This window comes from Miniopterus natalensis, chromosome 4, assembly GCF_054644295.1.
Source record: "Miniopterus natalensis isolate mMinNat1 chromosome 4, mMinNat1.hap1, whole genome shotgun sequence".
In the NCBI taxonomy this organism is placed as follows: Eukaryota; Metazoa; Chordata; class Mammalia; order Chiroptera; family Miniopteridae; genus Miniopterus; species Miniopterus natalensis.
Genome location: NC_142084.1, coordinates 63,489,828 through 63,509,622, shown reverse-complemented (window position 1 = coordinate 63,509,622; position 19,795 = coordinate 63,489,828). Strand labels below are relative to the sequence as shown.

At 50.9% G+C, this 19,795-nt stretch overlaps 1 protein-coding gene across 3 annotated transcripts; it reads right to left on the bottom strand.

Moving 5' to 3' along the window:
- Window positions 1–564: 564 nt before the first annotated feature.
- TLE6 (TLE family member 6, subcortical maternal complex member) lies at window positions 565–10,316 on the bottom strand. Of its 3 annotated transcripts, none has more exons than XM_087815995.1 (16): window positions 10,248–10,316; window positions 9,658–9,731; window positions 9,208–9,253; window positions 8,169–8,210; window positions 4,442–4,504; window positions 4,034–4,355; window positions 3,900–3,922; window positions 3,566–3,626; window positions 3,383–3,447; window positions 3,241–3,278; window positions 2,476–2,728; window positions 2,132–2,382; window positions 1,693–1,834; window positions 1,183–1,333; window positions 843–919; window positions 565–669 (listed from the first exon to the last, which is right to left on the bottom strand). In XM_087815995.1, exons 1-16 carry the CDS (start codon window positions 10,314–10,316, stop codon window positions 565–567), a joined length of 1,782 nt encoding a protein of 593 aa, XP_087672121.1. The 3 variants fall into 3 exon arrangements, with proteins under 3 accessions (XP_087672121.1, XP_087672122.1, XP_087672123.1); XM_087815996.1 differs by having other exon boundaries at window positions 2,132–2,412; window positions 2,497–2,728; window positions 4,034–4,322; XM_087815997.1 differs by lacking the exons at window positions 4,442–4,504; window positions 8,169–8,210; window positions 9,208–9,253; window positions 9,658–9,731; window positions 10,248–10,316 and having other exon boundaries at window positions 3,383–3,486; window positions 4,034–4,340.
- Window positions 10,317–19,795: the final 9,479 nt, after the last annotated feature.

Genomic DNA, 19,795 nt, shown 5'->3' with positions numbered 1-19,795 from the left:
GTCTCCAGATCAGGCTTAAGCAGAGAAAGCCACTGAAGTAGGAGCCAGAGGAGGGCAGGGCTGGTAGGGCTGGTGACACAATCAGATCTGGGTTCTGGAAGTTCCCGTGGACTGGAAGGACAGGTGAGCAAATGGTGATATCGGAGTCCTACTGAGAGGGTGAGAAGCTCTGGTCTGGCCAGACAGGATGTCTTGCAGAGGACCGAGAACCCCATCCCTGGAATTGTGAAGGAAGTCACAGAAAAATTTTTCTCCATGAGATGAGGAGAGATTAGCTTGGGAGCAGGAGGAAGTGCCCCACATCCACCCCCCACAATGAGGGTTAGTGGCTTTGATCAGATTCTCAGAGAATGTGGACTCAAAAGGCTCAGAGACCCAGGCTGGACAAAGCCCTTCCAAACCTTCACAAGATGGCCAAGGGTTCAAGACACAACCAGATCAGCTCTGCTTTTTCCAATTGCTTTATTACACATGACAAAGATCACTGGCCCACCCATCATGCCCCTCCACCTCCACCACTAGGGGGGAAAAGAACCCCGAGTTGAGATGACAGTAGTGAGCCCCTTAGTATGTGATCTGGTACACTGAGGCATGGTCCCTGGACCCCGTGACGATCAGGCGGTTGTTAGAGGACACATCACAGCACCTGACAGAGGTGGTCTCTGGTACCTGGGGAGGTTGGGGAGCACAGCGAGGGAGGCTCACTTACCTTTGCCCCTATCTGTGCCTGTCAGTTCAGATGTGTTCCCTATGGGGCATTTGCATGGGGACTCCTTGGCTAAGCCCCTGAGTGCCCAGGATACCTAAGCACTGCCTGCCCCATCCCCAGCCCACCCTGGTACCTGGAACACCATGGTTCCTGTGGGCATGCTGTAAATGCTGACCAGGTTGTCCATCCCAACGCTCACCCACCACTGGCCTGGAAGGATGCAGAGGGCCACCAAGTCAAAGCTGGAAGCTGAGGGTCGTACCCCTGGGGATCTGGGAAATGGAGGTAACCCCCACCTGCCACATGTCCCCAAGGATAGCATCACAGAGAGGGTCCTGCTAATGAAGGGTGAAGGGGAGGAAGGGGCTCAGGGAGGGTCAGAGAGGGTTGGGCCCAGTCAGTCTGAGTGGGGTGGGGCCCTGTGGGAAGCGGGGGGCCACAGAGTACTCCCCCACTCACTCCTGGCCACTTACCGAGAGGGGAGAACTTGAGACCAAGGATGGTGCTGTCCTTACATCCCACCATGCGTTTCTGGCCCCCGCAGGTGGGCTGCAGCCACTGCTGGCCATTGGCTGTGCCTACCAGAACCCAGTCCTCCCAGGGGTTGGCAGACAGGCTTATTATCTGGGGGCAGGTGCAGGAAGGAACCTGGTCAGGGGCCTGCCTGGCCCAGGAGGTGGGCAGGAGCACAGGGACGCACCCTAGGGGCTGACCATTTGCCCATTTCCCGATTGCAAGGCCCCAACAAGCAACTCCACATCTCCAGGCCTTAGTTTGCTCATCTGTAGAATGGATTGATCCTCTCTACTTTATGGAATTATCACAATGACTATGAAAGTATCCAATGCTATTTGGGCAACAGGAAAGAATATTTCTAATAGTCTTTATTCCTCCCAGCATCGTACCTCAAAGGGTCCACCTCCTTCTCTAGCCTGAGACCCAGCTGCTACCTGGCCAAACAAGCCCCATCCCAGCCTGCACACCTGAGACTCAAATTGGTATTCCTGGGGCTCCCTGATGGTCCTCAGATCCCAGCACTGCAGGCAGGCATCCAGACCCCCAGTCCAGATGTTCTGGTCTTTGACAACAATGCTCTTGGCTCCATTCGGGGGGCCTGGCAGGTCCCTGGCCAGGAGAGGCAGCAGAAGCGGGTTGGAGCTGAGACTCTAAGCTTTGGGCCCAAGGAACATTACCCACCCAACCACCCCCAGTTGACAGATGGGGAAATTGAGGTAAACAGAAAGTACCAGGACTGGGCTTGGAGAAAAACAACCCAGCCAAGATTCGGACCCTGGTCTTCAACTCTCTCAGATCTGAGTTCAAGCAGGCAAGGGGCTTTAACTTTGAGACTGCTGAATCCCTGCTCAGCAGATGAGGTCAGAAGGGGCCCTCAGGGTGACCCCTCCCACCTTGGGGCCGCACCTGACCACACTCTGGTCCCGCAAGTCCCAGATCCTGATGGTGCCATCAATGAAGCCGGCAAAGGCCAGGCTGTCCTCCAGCTTGGCAGCCAGGGCCTGGCATGTGAGACCTGCAGAGGGTAGCTCATCTCTTATGTGCAGGGAGGGTGCCATCAGGTCCCAAACACTCACACTGGTCAAGTTGTGGCCACCCGTCAGCAGAGTAGTGCTGTTAGAGAACAGTAGGCAGGTGCGCAGGTAGGCCCCCTGGGTCTGGGATAGGCAGAGGCACAGGTGAGCTTCCTCTCCTTCAGGTAGCTCTTCCTGCTCCCACAAGCCCCGCCGCCTGGAACCAGCCCCTCTCACCTGTACACGCAGGTGGCTGACAGGGAATCTGTCCTCTACCACCTGGCCGACCAGGCTCCACACCTTGACGCCACTCCTGCTGCAGGTGAACGCATGCCGCATGAAGCTGCTCACTGCTGTGGCCAGCACCGCCTCCCCGTGTTTTAGTGTCCGCATCTTTTTCATTCTGTGTGGGATGGCCAACTTCTTGGGTTGCCCGGGCAAGGCATCTGGCCTCTTCCACGTGTCTTCGAAGTCCTCAGGGTCCCAGCATCTTAGGAGGGGAGACCTTGGGGTCACCAGCCTGCCTGTGAGCCCCTCTGGCCAAAGGGAGGCACCCATCAAGCCCTAGAGGGGCTTTGTTCTTTCTCAGATGTGGGGATTTTCTCTCAGGCCTTCTTTCCCCAATCTCCTACCCACATCCCTCCAAGTATTGTCCCTGTCCCATAACCAAGCACCGTCCCCTTCTGCCTGAACTGATTTGCCCCATCCTGGAAAACTGCTCATAAGGTTGGAACTGTTTGCATCCAGCTCTAACAGCCCCTCTCCCTCTCCATTCCATGGGAGTTGCTTTCCCAAATTCTTTGAACCCAGGCTGGTTATGTGGGTAGGGGCAGGGACGCTGGTATGAAAAGAACTCGAGTTGCACATCCCTATCAAGACCGCTCCTCTCCAGTTATTGAGGGCAGCACCATGGTGATGGGGACGGGGAGGACATGCCTATACCTCTGGTCCCCTCTGCCTCCTGGGGCAGAGTTAGATTGGAGGGGCAGCTCCAACACTCACATGGGCTTCAGAAAGGAACAGGTTCTCCTAGCAGGCTCCTGCGGGTGGAAAAGATCAAAGCTAAGCCATGTTGGCTTTCCCTGCCCCAGACCCCGGACTTTCAGTGGGGGGAGGGGGAAGGCCAACTCAGGCCTGGTCTCACCTGGGCCACACGGGACAGCATCACGCCTGGTGCCATGCCTGGCCTTGTGCTCCCTTCTTGGGAACCTGCAGGGGAGATGTGGAAGGGCACTGGTGGGCTGAGAACTTGGCTGAGACAAGAGCAGATTACCAGCAGTCGTGGCCCCCCTAGAAGAGACCGCCTGCCCCCTCCCACTGAAATTACCCAATACATCTTGAGTACGGGGTTCTGCTCCAAAGTAGAATGGTCCGGGGTCCTGGCTTTCCTGCCAGCAAGAAACAGGGCAATCTGGTCAGACCAGAGGACCTGCCCAGGATTGATCTTAGAACCAGAAAACCTTCGGGAGGCCCAGGCAGTGAGGATGGGACTAGGAAACTGCCCCAGTCCTCCCACCCAGGCAGACAGTCTTGGGGCGGACTCCTGACTCCTTGAAGGGCATGAAAGGGCTGAGGGTGGAGGAGGTGGACCAGTCCCAAAGGAACTTGAATGCTCCCACCTGGGGGCCCAGCCAGGATAACCACCCAACCTATTTACTTACCAGGTCTGGCATCTCATCTGTCACTATAACCATGGAAAGGGAGGAACGTGATAGAGAGTAGAAAGATAAGGTTCAGTCTGTGCTTCCTCCACGCAGTCTGAGGCCACCCACTTCCCAGCCTCAGGGAGACTCACGCCTGTGTCTCGGTTGGTCCACCTTATCGTGGGTCCCAGCAAAGATCTGCCAGAGTTGCTGGGTCAGAACATCCTGCCAAAACTGGGGCTCAGAGTCCCAGGATGGCCGCGTGTCTAGCTGGTGAACTGGGGAGTTGTCCACTCCAGAGGGCTGCTGGAGCCATTCAGATGACCTTGTGGCCATGATGTCTTCGAAGTTTGGCTCCTTAAGAGCGGAGGGCTGCGGGGGCTTGACCACTGGGTGCTGGGGAGCCTCGGGGCTGGGTGGTCCCCAGGAGGCCTGGTCAGCCTGTTCATCAAAGGAGACCTGGTTTACCTGGTACTGCCAGCACCTGGTTGTGAGGGACAGGAGGATGTGCCCCTTACCCCGAGCCTGTCCCCTCCCCCCTGGAGGACCCAGAAACCTACCTCCCCTGGCTGGAAGTCCAGGGGTTGGCTCCACGTCGCCATGATCTGTAGGAAATTTTCTGTCTAGAGGGAGGGAAACATTATTCCAGCTAAAACTTTGCAATTGGACAGCCCTGGGCATGAACCGCTTCTTGCAAGCCTGTGTCCGTGTGTGTGAAATGGGGACACACCACCTACTGTGAACATTTTTGGGTGATACCTGATAACAGCCCTCTGCACTACGTAGCAGAAAGCAAGTTGGCGGTACCCAGAAGCCAGCCTCGGCAGCGGGATACAATCTAATCCCATGGACAGTGCTGCTATCCCATGGTAGAAAGTGGAGTCAGGTCTGGGTTCACATTCCAGCTGTTTTCTTGGAATGTCTGAAAACTAAAACCTGAATCCTTTTGCTTAAAAATGGCTTCAGGAAGCAAAAAGAGTGTGTAACTGTGTCCCTGTTAGGGGTGGCATTTGAATTTGCTTAACTGTTGGAAAGATACTAAGAAACTGACGGTTACCTCTTGGGAAGCACTGGCAGTAAGTCATTAGGAGACCCAGTGGGAGGGTTGCCTACATTATTTTATATTTAAAATTGAGCCACGGGGGTTGGGGTGGACTCCTGCAATAATGTCAACATTAACATTTTTTACATAAAAAGTAAAATAAAATCAAGTCACGTGACCACAACTGGTTTTAAATTTCAGTTAAAAGGTTCTACGGACATGGAAGGGACGGAGTGATCTCTCTCTGAGTGTCCTTTTTCTACCTACTCGCAGCCCACCTGCCTGATCTTTTAGAATATGCGCCTCCCTACCAAATATCCTGCTCCCCTTCTCCATGGCGCTGGCCTGACAGATCCTGGGTTCGTCTTTAACCTCTCCTTCCACAGGACTGTGCGGCCCTGCACCGTAGCTACCAGCCACGGATGACTATTTAAACAAAGTTAAGTACAATTAAAAATGCCATTCCTGCAGTTCCAGTGGGCACATTTCAAGTGTTCACCAGCCACATGGAGCCAGTGGTTGCCAACCAGATGGCACAAGCACCTAGAACCAAGGGCAGCGACTCCTGGATGTGCCCAGCCTCCAGCTGAGGATAAGAGCAAATAAGGCTGGAGCCTCACGGGCAGTATTCCCGAGAATTCACATGTGCAGGTGTGCGCGTGCAGCTATACTTAGTCCAGTACCAGCTAAACAGTAACAGCGGATTGTTCTAGAGCTGCCTAAGGGGTAGCTGTGAGCTTTATGTGACTATTGAGCACTTGAAATGTGACTAGTGCTGCTTGTTTAAGTCAACTTAGATAGCCGCCTGTGGCCCACGGCTGCCGGTTAGGATAGCATGGACTGCTGACTCTGGAGGCAGATGCCTACTCCCCTCCAGAAGCTCCCCAAAGTTGTCTGGCCCAGGGCAAACTCCAAAATATTGGGGAACAGAGATATAAAAGCATGGAACGGACAGGAATCTCAGAGGGAAGGCAGGACTGGGGAGTGGGCGCGGGGAGATTAATCAAAGAACTTAACACATAAATGCATAACCCATGGACACAGACAATAGTATGGGGAAGGCCTGGGGGTGGGGCGGATGTGGGGCGGAGGGGATCAATGGGGGGAACAGACATCTTTAATACTTTCAAAATAAAGATAAATTTTTTAAAAATACTGGGGAAATGTTCTGATTCACAAAGAAAGATAACGAATGGCAGGCAGTTGTATACCAGGCACTACTACCATTCCCATTTTGCAGATGAGAAAACTAAGGCCCAGAAAAGCAAAGCCAATTTCTCAAAGTCAGAAGAAACGGGGCGGGGGGGGGGGGGGGGGGGCCAGCAGGCCGTGTTTACCTGCCTCCTGAAACAGCCTGGTCCCTCCCCTTCCTTTTAGGCAAACAGGATGGTGGGGGTAGGGTCTAGAAAGTGGAAGCCCCCCTTTGAGCCCTCAGCTCTCAGGCCTGCTGCCTCCTGGGGCCTTCGGTGATGGATTCCCCAGCTGGGCCTCCCAGCTGCGTGAGGCCCAGGGGAGCCTTCCCCAATTCGCCCTGGCTCGTTAATGCGCAATTTACTGGCACTTTAATGCACTCAGCATGAAAAGTGCTGCTCCCTCCTGCCTGCTAGCTGGCCTTCCCTGGGGAAAGGCTGTGTGCAGGCAGACTGGGGAGCAGTGGGAGTGGGGCGGCGGCGGCTGCTGCTGCTGCTTGATATTTTAAATGCACAGCAAGGAGGCTGGGAAAACGAGGAGAAAACAGAGGGGAGAGGGAGGTGGTCTGTTGGGGACCAAAAGGCCATCAAGGCTGCTAGGATCATCGCCTGGGTGGGGGACCCTCCTGGGTTGAGTAGCAACAGAAGTGGCCCATCTTAGGACCTTGCCCCCCCCCCCCAAAGACTTGGTACTCAGCAAGTGCTGTCTGGTTTCTCCCCAAAACACGGTCCACAGTCTGATTACTTCTCACCACCTAAATGCTCTAAGTGACTCGCATCCTACACCTGGATGGTTTTAAGTGGTCCCCTAGCTCCTGCCCTGGCCAGCTATAGCCCGTCCTCCTGTAGCAGTGACAGGGCGCCTGTGAGCACCTGAGTCAGGTCCTGTCCCTCTGCCCACAGCCTCCAGGGCTCCCATCTTCCTGGGATAAAAGCCCAAGTCCTCCCTGTGGTCCACACAGCCCTGCACAACCTGCCCTCACCTCCTCCCTCTCTCTCTGCTCCAGGCACAAGAAGCTTCCTGCTATTTCTCCAGCATGCCAGGCACAGTACTGCCCCAGGTCCTTTGCATGTGCTGTTTTTCAGACACCTTCATGGTTCCCTCCCCTCTCTTTTAGTTTTCTGCTCAAATGTCACCTTCTCAATGAGCCTTTCCTGGCCACCCTGAATTGCAACCCACTCCCATTCCGGTCCCCTACATCCCCTTGGGCTTGCTCAATTCCATGCCCACCTTGCTCAGCCCTCACCATCTGACACTTCTGTTTACCAAGCTCCTCTCACCCCAAGGGCAGGAGTTTGTCTGTGTTCTTCTTTGCTATTTCCCTGGGGCCTACAACAGCACTTGGCAAGGTGATAGATAAATATCTGTTGAATGAATAACTGTTCTGGTTGCTTCCTGCCTCCCCCCCATCTGTCTCTCCCAGTTCCCCGAGCTGCCCACTCCAGCCCCTGCTAAATCTCAGACATGGCCCTGGCCTTCTGCCAGTCACATCTGGCACAGGCAGAAAGTCCTGCCAGCACCCAGGAGAAAGGGGCCAGGTGGTAGGAAGACAGGCAGGGGTGGAAGTCGTGCTTCAGCCTGGGCAAGGCGCCCTGTGAAGGGAGCTAGGGCCTCTGGTGCAGACCTGCCCTTGGCTTGCCTGTGAACCAGGCCCTTGAGAACTCTCAGACATAAGGAAGATGGTAATCCCGGTATGTCTGGCACACGTAACAGAGCAGAAGCAACTGACCTGCAAAATGCTGAAAACATCCCTGTCCTCATCTGAGCCACACAGGGACCCAGGGAGCAGGCCAGGAAGAAGAGGCTCAGAGAGAGGATAGGAGATACACTCCCAAGATGTTGGGATCTGCTGATATCCTGGGGGTTCCAGGTCCCACCTCTCCTCTGCCCACAGCCCTCCAGGGCTCCCACCTACCTGGGGTAAAAGCACAAGTCCTCCCAAGGCCCAAAAGGCCCTGAACTACCTGCCCCCATTCCCCCCTGCTTTCACCTCCTCCCCCTCTCCCCTGCCTTTCAAGGAGGGGCAGCTGTACCCTGAGCTCCTGGCTACTCACCTGTCTGTGATATTCCTGTAGACCCTGCCGAATCTTCTGGAGCTACAAAGGAACAACAGGGATCACACTGGGCAGTGGTCAATGGAAGTAGGCAAGGGTCTGGAATTTGAATGTTGTGCATGCTTCTCCCCAGCTGTGTGACCCTGGGCAAGTCACTTTCTCTCTCTGGTCCCTACCCCATCAAATAGGATACCACCTCATACACTCAGAAGGAGTGCTAATTAGGGAAACCCCTAGATTTCATTCTAGATGTGAAGGTCAAAGGCCTTCCCAGAGCCTTCTCCCCCACCCCTTGCGTGTTCCATCCTTACCCCCTTGCTCACTCTGCTCCAAGTACACTGGCCTCCTTACTGTTCCTCCTACACATCATACAAAATCCTGCCCCAGGGCCTTTACACATACTGTGCCCTCTGCCTGGAACACCTTTCCCTGTTCTCTCTAGGGGTGGCAGGAGTCCCTATCTTCTGTGAGCATCATTTCCTCTGAGAAGCCCTTCCTGACTACCTTAGCTCAAAATCTTTACTCATTTTCTATTTTCCTTTTAATTTTTACATTTTTTGAATCTTGTTTCTCTATTTACTTGTTTGTTCCTCTCCTCTCCGTAGAGCTACCCTGTCCGATGTGGTAGCCACTAGTCAAGTATGGCTATTTAAATTTAAACCAGTTAAAAATTCTGGTCCTTACAAGTATTCAATTGCCACATGTGGCTAGCAGGTGTTGTATTGGGACATTGTTGATATAGAACACCATGGAAAGTTCTAGAAAACAGCACACTAGAACATACACGCCTCAAGGGCGGGGACTCCAGTCATGTGCTGTGGGCTAAAGAAGCACCTCCTTTAAATATGGAATTTCTTGTTTTCACAGCAAGATTATAATTAAGAAAAACTCACATGAAGCTGGGGCTCAATAGGTTCACTCACTTCCCCAAAGTTAGCAAAATAAATAGAGAAGAGGGTGTCACAAAACCTGTTCCTGAGGCCAAACAGAACAGCCTTTCCAGGAGCTACCCAGAGGCGTTGCCTGATTTGTGGCTCACCAAGGAGTAAATGCTGTCCACCTGCGCTGGCAAGTGTGGCGGGAACCTGTGGGGAGGAAAGACCAGCTGGAGGGGGGGGAGGGCAGGACCCTTCCTCAGAATGAGCGCAGACCCCTGCCCCCTGCCCCCTGCCCCCTGCCCCCGGCTGGGAGGGAATAGGGGTCTCCTTCAAGGGGCTACATTTAAGGCGGTATCAAGATGAATACAATTTTAATGCAGCATTTAAATATATAATTAAATGCAAGCAAATTCAAGCTGAACAACAAAAATCAAACATTTAAATAAAAGCCAGAGTTAGTTTTACTGGTTTTCTTTTTGCTTCAGGCTTCCCCATTACTGGTTCTTTTGGGTCAGGGACTTCAGAGCCAACAGGTGACCAGATAGGAGTCTTTCCCTCAAGTGGGATCTAGAGCCACAGTGGGACTTCTGACCCCCTTGAATTGTCCTCACCTAGGGAACTGCTTCTTGAGCTGATCCAGGATGTCCTGATAGTTTAGGGCTAGAAGGTTGGCTCCACGTTGAGCCTGGAAAAGTTGATGGAGGTTGAGACAGGATCTCCCAAAACCTGAAGGTAATTTGCCTTCTCTCTGCTACTAAGTACCCATAGAGTACCTTCCATTTTGCATCTTGCTTTAAAAATCTAAAGTATTCCTGCCCTGCCCGGCGTGGCTCAGCGGTTGAGCGTGGACCTAGGATCCAGGCAATGGGGGTTCGATTCCCAGTCAGGGCATATGCCCGGGTTTCGGGCTTAATCCCCAGTAGAGGGCGTGTAGGAGGCAGTCAATTGATGTTTCACTCTCCATCGATGATTCTCTCTCTCCCCCTCTCCCTTCTTCTCCAAAAGAAAAAAAAAATCTTTGGGAAAAAAAAAAAGCAAGGGCCACAGCACCTGTCAAGTATGATGGGTTAGTGATCCCAGCTTAAAAGCCTGGCCAGCCACCCCAGATTCCTCCATCATAAGTAGGAGAATTATATATAAGCCCAGCTCCCAGGCTCTTCCCCTCCCCCCAGGGGTTAATGTCATACCACACCCTCCTCACCAAAGTTCCTGAGGGCCTCACCATCCTTGGAGGGTGCCCCCGGGGGCTGAGATGGCCAGAAGAGGTCATCTTCAGGCAGTACTCCCAAGGACTCTAAAAGTAACAAGGAGGGGATGGGTGGGGAAGAGATTAACCTAAGAACTTATATGCATATATGCATAACCCATGGACACAGACAATAGTGTGGTGAAGGCCTGGAAGGGGGGGAGGTGCAGAGTGGAGGGGATCAATGGGGAAAAAGGGGGACATCTATAATACTTTCAAAAATAAAGATAAAAAAAATAAAAGTAACAAGGAGATAGCAGGTCCTCAGGGCAGAAAGCTGGGCAGTGACGCTGACAGACCAGCCCCATCCCATGCCTGGGCCTCCTGCATCACTCACAATGGTCTCCCCTCCAGAACCCAGTCCTGGCCCCCAAACCCATCCCTGACCTCCAGCACCCCACTGCATTCCCTACAGTCTATGTGTATTCATCAAACACTCTGGTGCCTGGAGCTGCGCTGGTTAATAGTAGGGGCCCCAGAGGTCTCATCCTATGAGGCGTGGGGGGAGACCAGTCAGGGCTTCGGGAACCCAGAGAAGGATACCAAAGCTCAGCCTCAGTGTTGAGACAACCTCCGAAAGCCCGGGAGAACACCATTGGAAAGGGGTTTTGAAGGATGAGTAAGAGTTGGGAGGTGAATTACGAGGAATTTCTCAGGTATAAGGAAAGAGGCCTCTCTACCCCAATCATTCCCATTGCACCAAGTCCCCTCTTGACTTTGCTTCTACCCCTCAACGCCCCTCCAAGTCTTCTCCCCAGCCCGGTGACCCTGGAGTCCTCCAAAAGGCCGGCGGGGGGGGGGCGAGGGGGGGAGCTACTCAACTCCTTTAGGATGCAGGCTCAGAGGAGCAAGAAGGAATCTGCGGGGGTCAGCCAAGTTCAGGCCAAGAGGAAGCGCCTCCCTCCTACCCTCTCCCGGGGGCCTTTTGACCCGTCGGGACCCGCCCCGGCCCGCCCTGGGCCCGCCCGGGCCCGCCCCGGCCCCGCCCCGCCTGGCTGCCACCTGCACTGCGAAGCGGATCAATGAAAGATCAGCAGCTGCACGTGGGTTCGGGCTCCGGGGGCGGTGGCCGGCAGCTCTGACCAATCGCGAGGCCGCTTACCCACGTGTGCCACGGCCGCCGTCGTTGATTGGGCGGCTCTCCCCGGCAGCCTGCAGTACTGTCAATCAACGCACCCGGGGAGGCAGTTTAACCCTTGCGGTCCTATAGCTAGGAGGGGCAGAATGCAGAGCCGCAGAGTTTGCGGTGCAGACGAGGGCGAGGATATTTAGAAGAGCATGGAGCTTGGGGTCAGAAGGTGCAAGTTGGGGAGGGGCTGGGTGGCGTGTGGTTGCATTGTTTGGTGAGAAGCCTGGTAATTTTTCGTGATGCCCAGAAGCTGCTTAGGGCCGGAGATGGCGGGTGGGGGCTGGCACTTGGAATGGGGGAAGTCTTTAACACTCTCACTCTAATCCTTAGATATGGGCTAATAACATTTTCATGATATTAAATAATGTGCAATGCAAACGAAGCTTCTAGCTCCCTTTCTGAGGAAAACTTAACAGCTCCCTTTTATCCAGTTTCCCTGAGCCAAGCCCCAGGCTACGCATTTTATCAGGAATTTTCCCAACTGCCCTCCAAGCCCAGAGACTGAAGATCTGAGAACTGAAAGCAGATACTGCAAAGGCCTTGAGGCTGGTACACATTTTTCCAGGAGGTTCAAGGCCAAGGTGGAAAGGAGTGGTGGGTATTCTAGGCCTAGGGTTATGTCAGTGAAAAGTAGGTGGGAGATTGTAGGGGGCTGTCAGGGATTCTAGAGTTCTGTTTTGGCCTTTTTTGAAATGCCTACTCAAGATATGAAGTGGTCAGTCTGGAGTTTCAGAGTGAGAGCTCAAGTTTCTGCCTACCCCAGGACCTTTGCACTAGCTATTCCCTCTGCCAGGCATAGTCTCCTATCTGACAGCCACTGACTCACTCCCTCGCGTTCAGCCCTGGCTCAGAGGTCACCACCTCAGCAAGACCTCCATTCTCCCTTTCTTATTTTATTCACTCCAAATATGGTTTGAGTGGGAGTTAATCTTATTTTAATCTCAGTGGCTCTAAGCCCTGTTATGTCCAAAATTCACATAATACCAACAGGACTCTAATACATTCTCACAACTGGCCAAAGGCTCCTGGGCTGGTGTGCTGGCTTGGGATCCACATGAACCAGAGGTCTCCCATTTTCCCTGATCTGTGCTACTAGGGGGAAACTGAGGGTTCAGATCTTGGGATGTGTAGCCCTGAGAGGTTCTGATGTAAACACATAACTTGGGTTTTGTGGCTGGTCTATGGAAGAGAAAGTGAGGGCTGCCATGTATGAACCGCAAAATAGGTTTTCACTCATGATCCCTCAACTGGCCCTTAATTGAAGTGTATTTTATTTATGGTCCAACCTGCTAATTGCCTCCCTCTGTGAGCCTGGCTCTCCTTCTCTCTGTGGTTGTAGACTTTCAGCTGAGCACACTAGTTCATTCAAAGCTGGCTTGTCTCATCTGGTTTCTGCTGGGTACCTGTTGTTGCTTCAAATGATTACAATTAAATAAAATTGAAAACTCAGTTTCTCACTGGTCGCATGTCAATTGCTCAGTGGTCACATGTGGCTGGGGACTGTCTGCATTGGGCGGCACAGATGTAGACTCTTCCCATCACTGTAGAAAGTTCCACTGGACGGCATAGATTTGAGGTGCTTCAAAAAGAAAAATTCTATGTCCATGTAGAAACTGGAAGCATTTTATGGCAGCCATTCCATTCTCACTTGTTGAAAGCCCTGTGTGCCAGGTTGGGTAATATTTGGAACTTTTGCTGGTGTTTGCTCCCTGCTGGCTCTTTCTTTTACTGTCCCCTGCCTGCCCCAGCCTGGCCAGCCAGGGATGCAGACTCCTGGAGCTCTGGGGAGGGGGATGGATGACACAACAGAGAGGAGAGGAGGAAGCACAGATTTCCTTCTTGGCTTCTGAGCTATGCTTTCCTTGGTGGAAATCCAAGGTCTGGATGAAAGTTTGAGAGAAAAGAGGTTTGCATTTTCAAAGCTTTGGACTTTCCTGGGCCTGTCCTGGAGACCTCAGACCTGGTGCCTCAGGGCCCCAGGATCACCTGGGTTGAGTGTGGACCAGACCCAGGGGTCAAGAGAAAGCCCAGGGTGGAGAGAGGGCTGTGGAATAACCGCAGTGTGGACAAAAAGGGGCCACATGCTAAACCTGACAAGCTCAGGGAAGGCCTGCATGGTGACCTTGCAAACTGCGGGACCTAAAGGATGGTCTGAAATTAAAACTTTTTAAACTAAAAGCAGCTTATGGTGGGTAGTCAAGTTGTAAGGCAGTATTTTTCCCTAACAAGGGTTAATCTTCACCTTAACTAAACCTGTCAGGTTGTCTTTGTGCATCTGAGATTATATACCCGATTAACAAACATACCTTTGCAAAACAAAGTAATTTCCCCTTTTTTGGGCCCTCAAAGCACAGAGCTGAGGCCACAAACCCCCTCATTATCGTTGTTATGGTGTTAATTGTCCACTATCCTGCACCCACCTAAGTAAAAGCAGTGAGTGTCTATTATTTTACTTTTTACCCAATCCCAGAGATTTCCCCACTTTCCTTTCTCCCACCTCCCTAATTTATCACCAATGGATTTCATGTAACCCACTTATGCCTCCTCTTTTGATTGTAACGTATAAAACAAAGTGAAAAACTGCCATTCTCTGGAGCATTATCTCAATCCGTTGAGATTCTGCTTCCCGGCATGGTGTCAACAGTTTGGTTCAAATAAACTCATAATAATTCTTTGCAGTTTTGAATGTTTCTTACCTTAACAACAGGGAGGTGATAGCAGGGAGGTGGTGACAGGCTTCAACTGTCCCACTCTTCCCAGTAGCCCATGTGAGCAAGAGAGAATAGCAAGAGTCAGAAGTGAGGGAGAAGCTGCAGAAAGCCTGTAGGTAGAAGGACCCTGGTGTCCCGACAGCTAATGAATGACCAACAGCAGTGCAGTGGGACAAGGACTCTCTGAATATACTGGCCATACTGGGAGATCCTCAAGGGCAGGATGCCTCCAGCTGTCCCCGCTCTCAGACACCACATGGCCACCTTGAACTTAGACCTGGCCCCAGGAAAAGTGAATTTATAGAATTATCTGTTGATTGAAGTTTGCTTTGTGCCACCTGGTGGAAAGAGGCTTGCATGCCTTTCCCCTGGGCTGCTGTAACAGATGACCACAAAATGGGTGGCTTAAAACAACAGAAATCTATTATTTCACATTCTGGAGGCCCAAAATCCAAAATCAAGGTGTTGGCAGGGCCAAGCTCCCTCTGAAGGCTGCAGGGAGGGGCCTTCCTGCCTCTTCCAGCTTCTAGGGGTGGCCAGCAGTCCTTGGCCTTCCTTGGCTTGTAGTCACACCATTTTAATTTCTGTGTCTGTCTTCATGTGGCCTCCCCTGTGTGACTGTCAAAATTTCTTTCTTCTTATAAGGACACCAGTCATTGGATTAGGGCCCACCCTATTTCAGCACGACCTCATTTTAACATCTGCAATAACCCATTTACAAATAAGGTTATGTTTTCAGGTTGTGCAGTGATAGGTGAAGGGAGCTGAGGTGGGTAGTGGGTTAGGACTTGAATGCATCGTTTTGGGGGACACAATTCTGGCTTCTACAAGACTCAAAAGAGAAATGAAGGAACTATTGCAACCCACTCAATCCTCCATGAAGCCTGATACCCTCATTTCTCAGAGAAGAAAACAGGCCCAGAGAGGTTACCTAATCTGCCCAAGTGTTGTTGGTGGAAGGAAAGGCACTGGGTGTTAGACCAGTGGGGGTCAAACCGGACCTAGGTTCAGCAACCTCGGTACTTGGGTTCTGGCTAGGAAAGAATTCAGAGCCAAGACCCAAACTATAAGGGAACGTTTATTTGGTAAGTCACAGGGATAGAAGAAGTAATTCCTAGAAGAAATGGGCTTAGGAAATAAGTTATAGAGGCAAAGGAAGGGGCCTTTGGAGCTTGGGAATGGTAGTGAGCCTAGGGGAAGGGGGGAAGAGCGGAAGGAGGGGAAAAGGCTTGGGCATGCTCCCAGGAGGGAGAGAGCACTGGGCCCTCCATCCTAAGGGTTTTTTTAAATCCTCATTAGAGGATATTTTTTCCATTGCTTTTCAGAGAGAGTGGAAGGGGGAGAGACACACACTCACATTGATTGCTTGCTTCCTGCATGAGCCCCGATCGGGGTCTGGGATCAAGCCTGCAACTGAGGTACGTGCCCTTGGCTGGACTTGAACCCGGGACCCTTCAGTCCGTGGGCCGACGCTCTAACCACTGAGCCAAGCTGGCTAGGGCAAATCTAAGGATTTTAAGGGTGGAGATTTTAGGGGATGTCCCAGGGGAAGATCTTAATAGAATATTCAGCAGTTTTCCAGGTGTGTCCTTTCAGGGTTGGGGTCTCCACTGATTGATTGGTTGGTGTCAGGGCAGGGAGTCATTATTCAATGTAGCTGGTCCTGAGGTCAGCCATGGGGTCGCTGGTCTGGTTTTGTTCTTTTCTGGGCCTGGGGCCAAAATATAACTGAGGCCTAGATGTTCTCCCTAGGGAGGGAAGTTCAGGGGATCCAAAGCACACAACCAGGGATTTGCTAGGGGAGGAAAGGCCACCCTGGGGGTGAGGTCCCACCCTACAATTGTCTGTTGCTACGCACCTGGGGCTTTCCACCCTGATGACCTTCTGTACCTAGCCCAGCTCTTGTCTGTCTAACTGCCTACCACACAAGGTCGCAGTTACTAAAGGCTAAGCTAGGGTTTGAACCCAGGTCATCTTGCTCCGGGATGTAGCCTTATAACCCTTACACTATAATGCTCACATCTAAATTAGAGTTCTGCCATTGAACTGCCTGCATAGTGGCATTAGGATGGACCACCACATAGACCCAAGCCTGGAAGAAGGCACATCCATTCCAGAAGAGGATGTTGGATCTCCTGGACTCGGCTCTCACTTTTGAAGAAATCCAGATGTATTAGCTGGTGTTACAGATCAAATTGCCCCCAAACTTGTTGGTCTGAAACAGTAAACCTTTATCTTCTCACAAGTTCTGGTGGGCAGGAATCTGGGGATGGCTTCGCTGGTTTAACTTTGGGTCACTGATGAGCAATGATCCAAATTCCAGCCTTTTTTTCCCCCTTTTCATAGCAAACACCTTCTGCCATCCAGAATTCAATGGAAAAATCTCTTATTAGGGAGGCCTCATCACCTTCTCATGTGCTCCTAATCCTGCTCACCACCCTGTGATATTTCTTTTATTTGATTCTTCCTTGTCTGTCCTGCTTATGCATTACTGGAAGGCCGGCTGAATGGGAGACACTTGCGTCCCTACATGTGCATTTCTTTGCGTGCTTATTTTCCTCAGATGCCTGTGTCTCAGATGGCTTCCAAGGTGGCTTCACGCCCTCCAGGGGGCCTACATACTTCTGACACTAATCCCCCTTAGGGCTGGGCGGGGTGGGCGTGCTGAGGTTGTCTTTTAACTGTCAAGCTAAGACTGTTTTAGGTCGTTGAAGGTTTCACAGCAAATTTGCAGTTGGCCAATTCCAATGGTGCCATGTGAATGAAGGCAGTGGCTTTATCCCAGTGAGACGCCTCCATGGCATGGAGAGGCTGTGGAACACCTTCTTGAGCATTGTTATTTCCCTTTATGAGATGAAGGGGGAGGGGGGAAGATAGTCTGTGCAAATTAGATGTAATCCCCTAGGCCAGCAATTATTTTTCTTGTTGTTAATCCTTACCTGAGGATATTTTTTCCATTTGCTTTTTAGAGAGAGTGGAAAGGGGGAGATGGAGGTTGGAGAGAGAGAGAGAGGAACATAGATGTAAGAGAGACTCGCCGACTGATTGCATGTGCCCAGATGGCAGCCGAGGTCAAACCTGTAACAGGTACATGCCCTTGACCGGGAATGGAAGCCACAGTCCTTCAGTTAGAGTAGGCTGATGCTCTAACCACTGAGCAACACCAGCCAGGCTAGGCCAGCGATTTGTAATTTTTTTTGTATATACCCTGATCGGGGGTCAAACTTGTAACCTTGGCATATCTGGATGATGCTCCAACCAACTCAGCTACCCAGCCAGGGCCCGGCTAGCGATTTTCAACAGGTGTGCCACAAGAATTTTTTAAAAAATATATTTCTTTATCGATTTCAGAGAGAGGAAGCGAGAGGGAGAGCGAGAAAAATCAGTGATGAGAGAGTCATTGATTGGCTGCCTCCTGTACCCCCCCTACTGGGCAGTGCACCCACAACCTGGGCATGTGCCCTGACCATCAGGAATCAAATGGTGATCTCCTGGATAATAGGTGGGTGCTCAACCGCTGAGCCATGCCGGCCGGGCATGCCATAAGAAATTTTTAAAAAAATATATCTTTATTGATTTCAGAGAGAGGAAGGGAGAGGGAGAGGGAGAGAGAGATAAAAACATCAATGATGAGAGAGTCATTGATCGGTGCCTCCTGCACGCCCCCAACTGGGAATGGAGCCTGCAGCCCAGGCATGTGGCCTGACCAGGAATTGAACCCCGATCGCCTGGATCTTAGGTCAATGCTCAACTGCTGAGCCAAGCCCGGCCGGGCAGAAATTTTTTTATTTTTTATTTATTTTTTAAATACTCACCTGTGGATATTTTTCCCCATTGCTTTTCAGAGAGAGTGGAGAGTGGAAGGGAGAGAGAAACATCAGTGTGAGAGAGACACATCGATTCCTTGCCTCCGGACCAGGGCCGGGGAATGGAGCCTGCAAATGAGGCGCCTGTGCCCTTGGCAGGAATGGAACCTGGGGACTTTCAGTCGGCGGGGGGACGCTCTAACCACTGAGCCAAACCGGCCAGGGCGGTCATGAGAATTTTTAAAACATGCAATACCAAACTAGTCAGGGGCACTGACCTTTTTTCCCTTAGGCTGTCAAAAAAATGTCAACAGCCAACACAACAATAGCTGTCCAATGTGAATGAATCAAAATTATACCTATTTTCCTGTCAGATCTGCAAAAAATATATTTTTGGGTGTGCTGCAGAATTTTCGTAATTAGTTTATGTGTGCCAAGAGATGAAAAAGGTTGAAACTTGCTGACTTGGGCTGGCTCTGAGTTGAACTTATGGTCTTTGGTACCCTCTTCTGGTGAAACTTTTTATTACAGATTTATTGAAGTATAATTACATAACGAGGTCATCCATTTTAAGCGCAGTTTGATGATTTTTAGTACGTTTGTCCAGTTGTACAACCATCACCAGAAACACGATTTTAGAAAATTCCATCGCTTCAGAAATATCCCTCTTGTCCTTTTTGAATCAGTTCTTTCCTCCCATCCCTATTTTTCTTTCTCTGTAGGTGAGCCTTTTCTAGAAATGTCATATGAATGGAATCACAAGATATGTGGCCTTCTATGCCTGACTGACTTCACTGTGAATAATTTTTTGATGTTCATGTGTGTTTTTTGCATGTGTGGGTACTACTTTTTTTTTAAAAAAACATATCTTTATTGATTTCAGAGAGAGGAAAGGAGAGGAAGATAGAAACATCAGCGATGAGAGAGTCATTGACCGGCTGCCTCCTGCACGCCCCCAACTGGGGGTCGAGCCCACAACCCAGGCATGTGCCCTGACCTGTGCCCTGACCAGGAATTGAACCTCGATCTCCTGGGTCCTAAGTCGATGCGCAACCGCTGAGCCACGCCTGGCTGGGCAGTGCTTGATGCCTTTTTATTGCCAACTAGTACTTCATTGCATTCACCTTCTGATGACATTTGGGTTGTTTCTAGTTTGGGGTGATCATGAATAAAGCTGTAATAAACATTTGTGTACAGCTCTGTGTATTGGAATTTGCTTTCATTTCTCTAGGTTAGATGCCTATGAGTTGAATCTTTAGGTATGGTACTGTATAATATGTCTATTTAGCTTTTTCAGAAGCTCCTGGGCCGTTTCCCAAAGTGGCTGCATCATCTTCTTTTCCCACCAGCAGTGTCTCCAGGACCCCAGGTGCTCCACATCCTCACAGTGGAATTACTTAAATTAGGGGATTCATGGTGGCAGTAACTAGGAACCTATTTTGGGGTTACTTTTAATTTTGATATTTATTTTTTTTAAGACTTTTTAATTTTTTTATTATTGATTTTTTAGAGAGAAGAGACACAGAGAGAAAAACACCAATTTGTTGTTCCACTTACTTATGCATTCATTGGTTGCTTCTTGTATATGCCCTGACCATATCCAGACAATGCTCTAACCAACTGAACTATCTGGTCAAGGAAATTTTGATATAATTTCAAACTTACAGAAGCAAACCAGTTTCCCCAATGTTAATATTTTGTCCCTTTTGATTTATCATTCTCTCTCTGTGTATATATGCATGTGCACATGTAAATTATGCATGCTTTTCCCCTTAAATTTGAGAGTTAATTGCATTCTGTGCCCCTTTATCCCAAGTCATTGGGTATTTCCTCAGAATATTGAGCTAGGAGGTTTTG

Coding starts and splice junctions, on each gene's coding strand:
- TLE6 (XM_087815995.1), bottom strand. CDS start 10,316: ATGACCTCTTCTGGCCATCTCAGCCCCCGGGGGCACCCTCCAAGGATG. Junction 3,923..4,033: donor GGACCAACCGAGACACAGGC/GTGAGTCTCCCT, acceptor CCATGGTTATAG/TGACAGATGAGATGCCAGAC. Junction 1,334..1,692: donor AATACCAATTTGAGTCTCAG/GTGTGCAGGCTG, acceptor ACCTGCCCCCAG/ATAATAAGCCTGTCTGCCAA.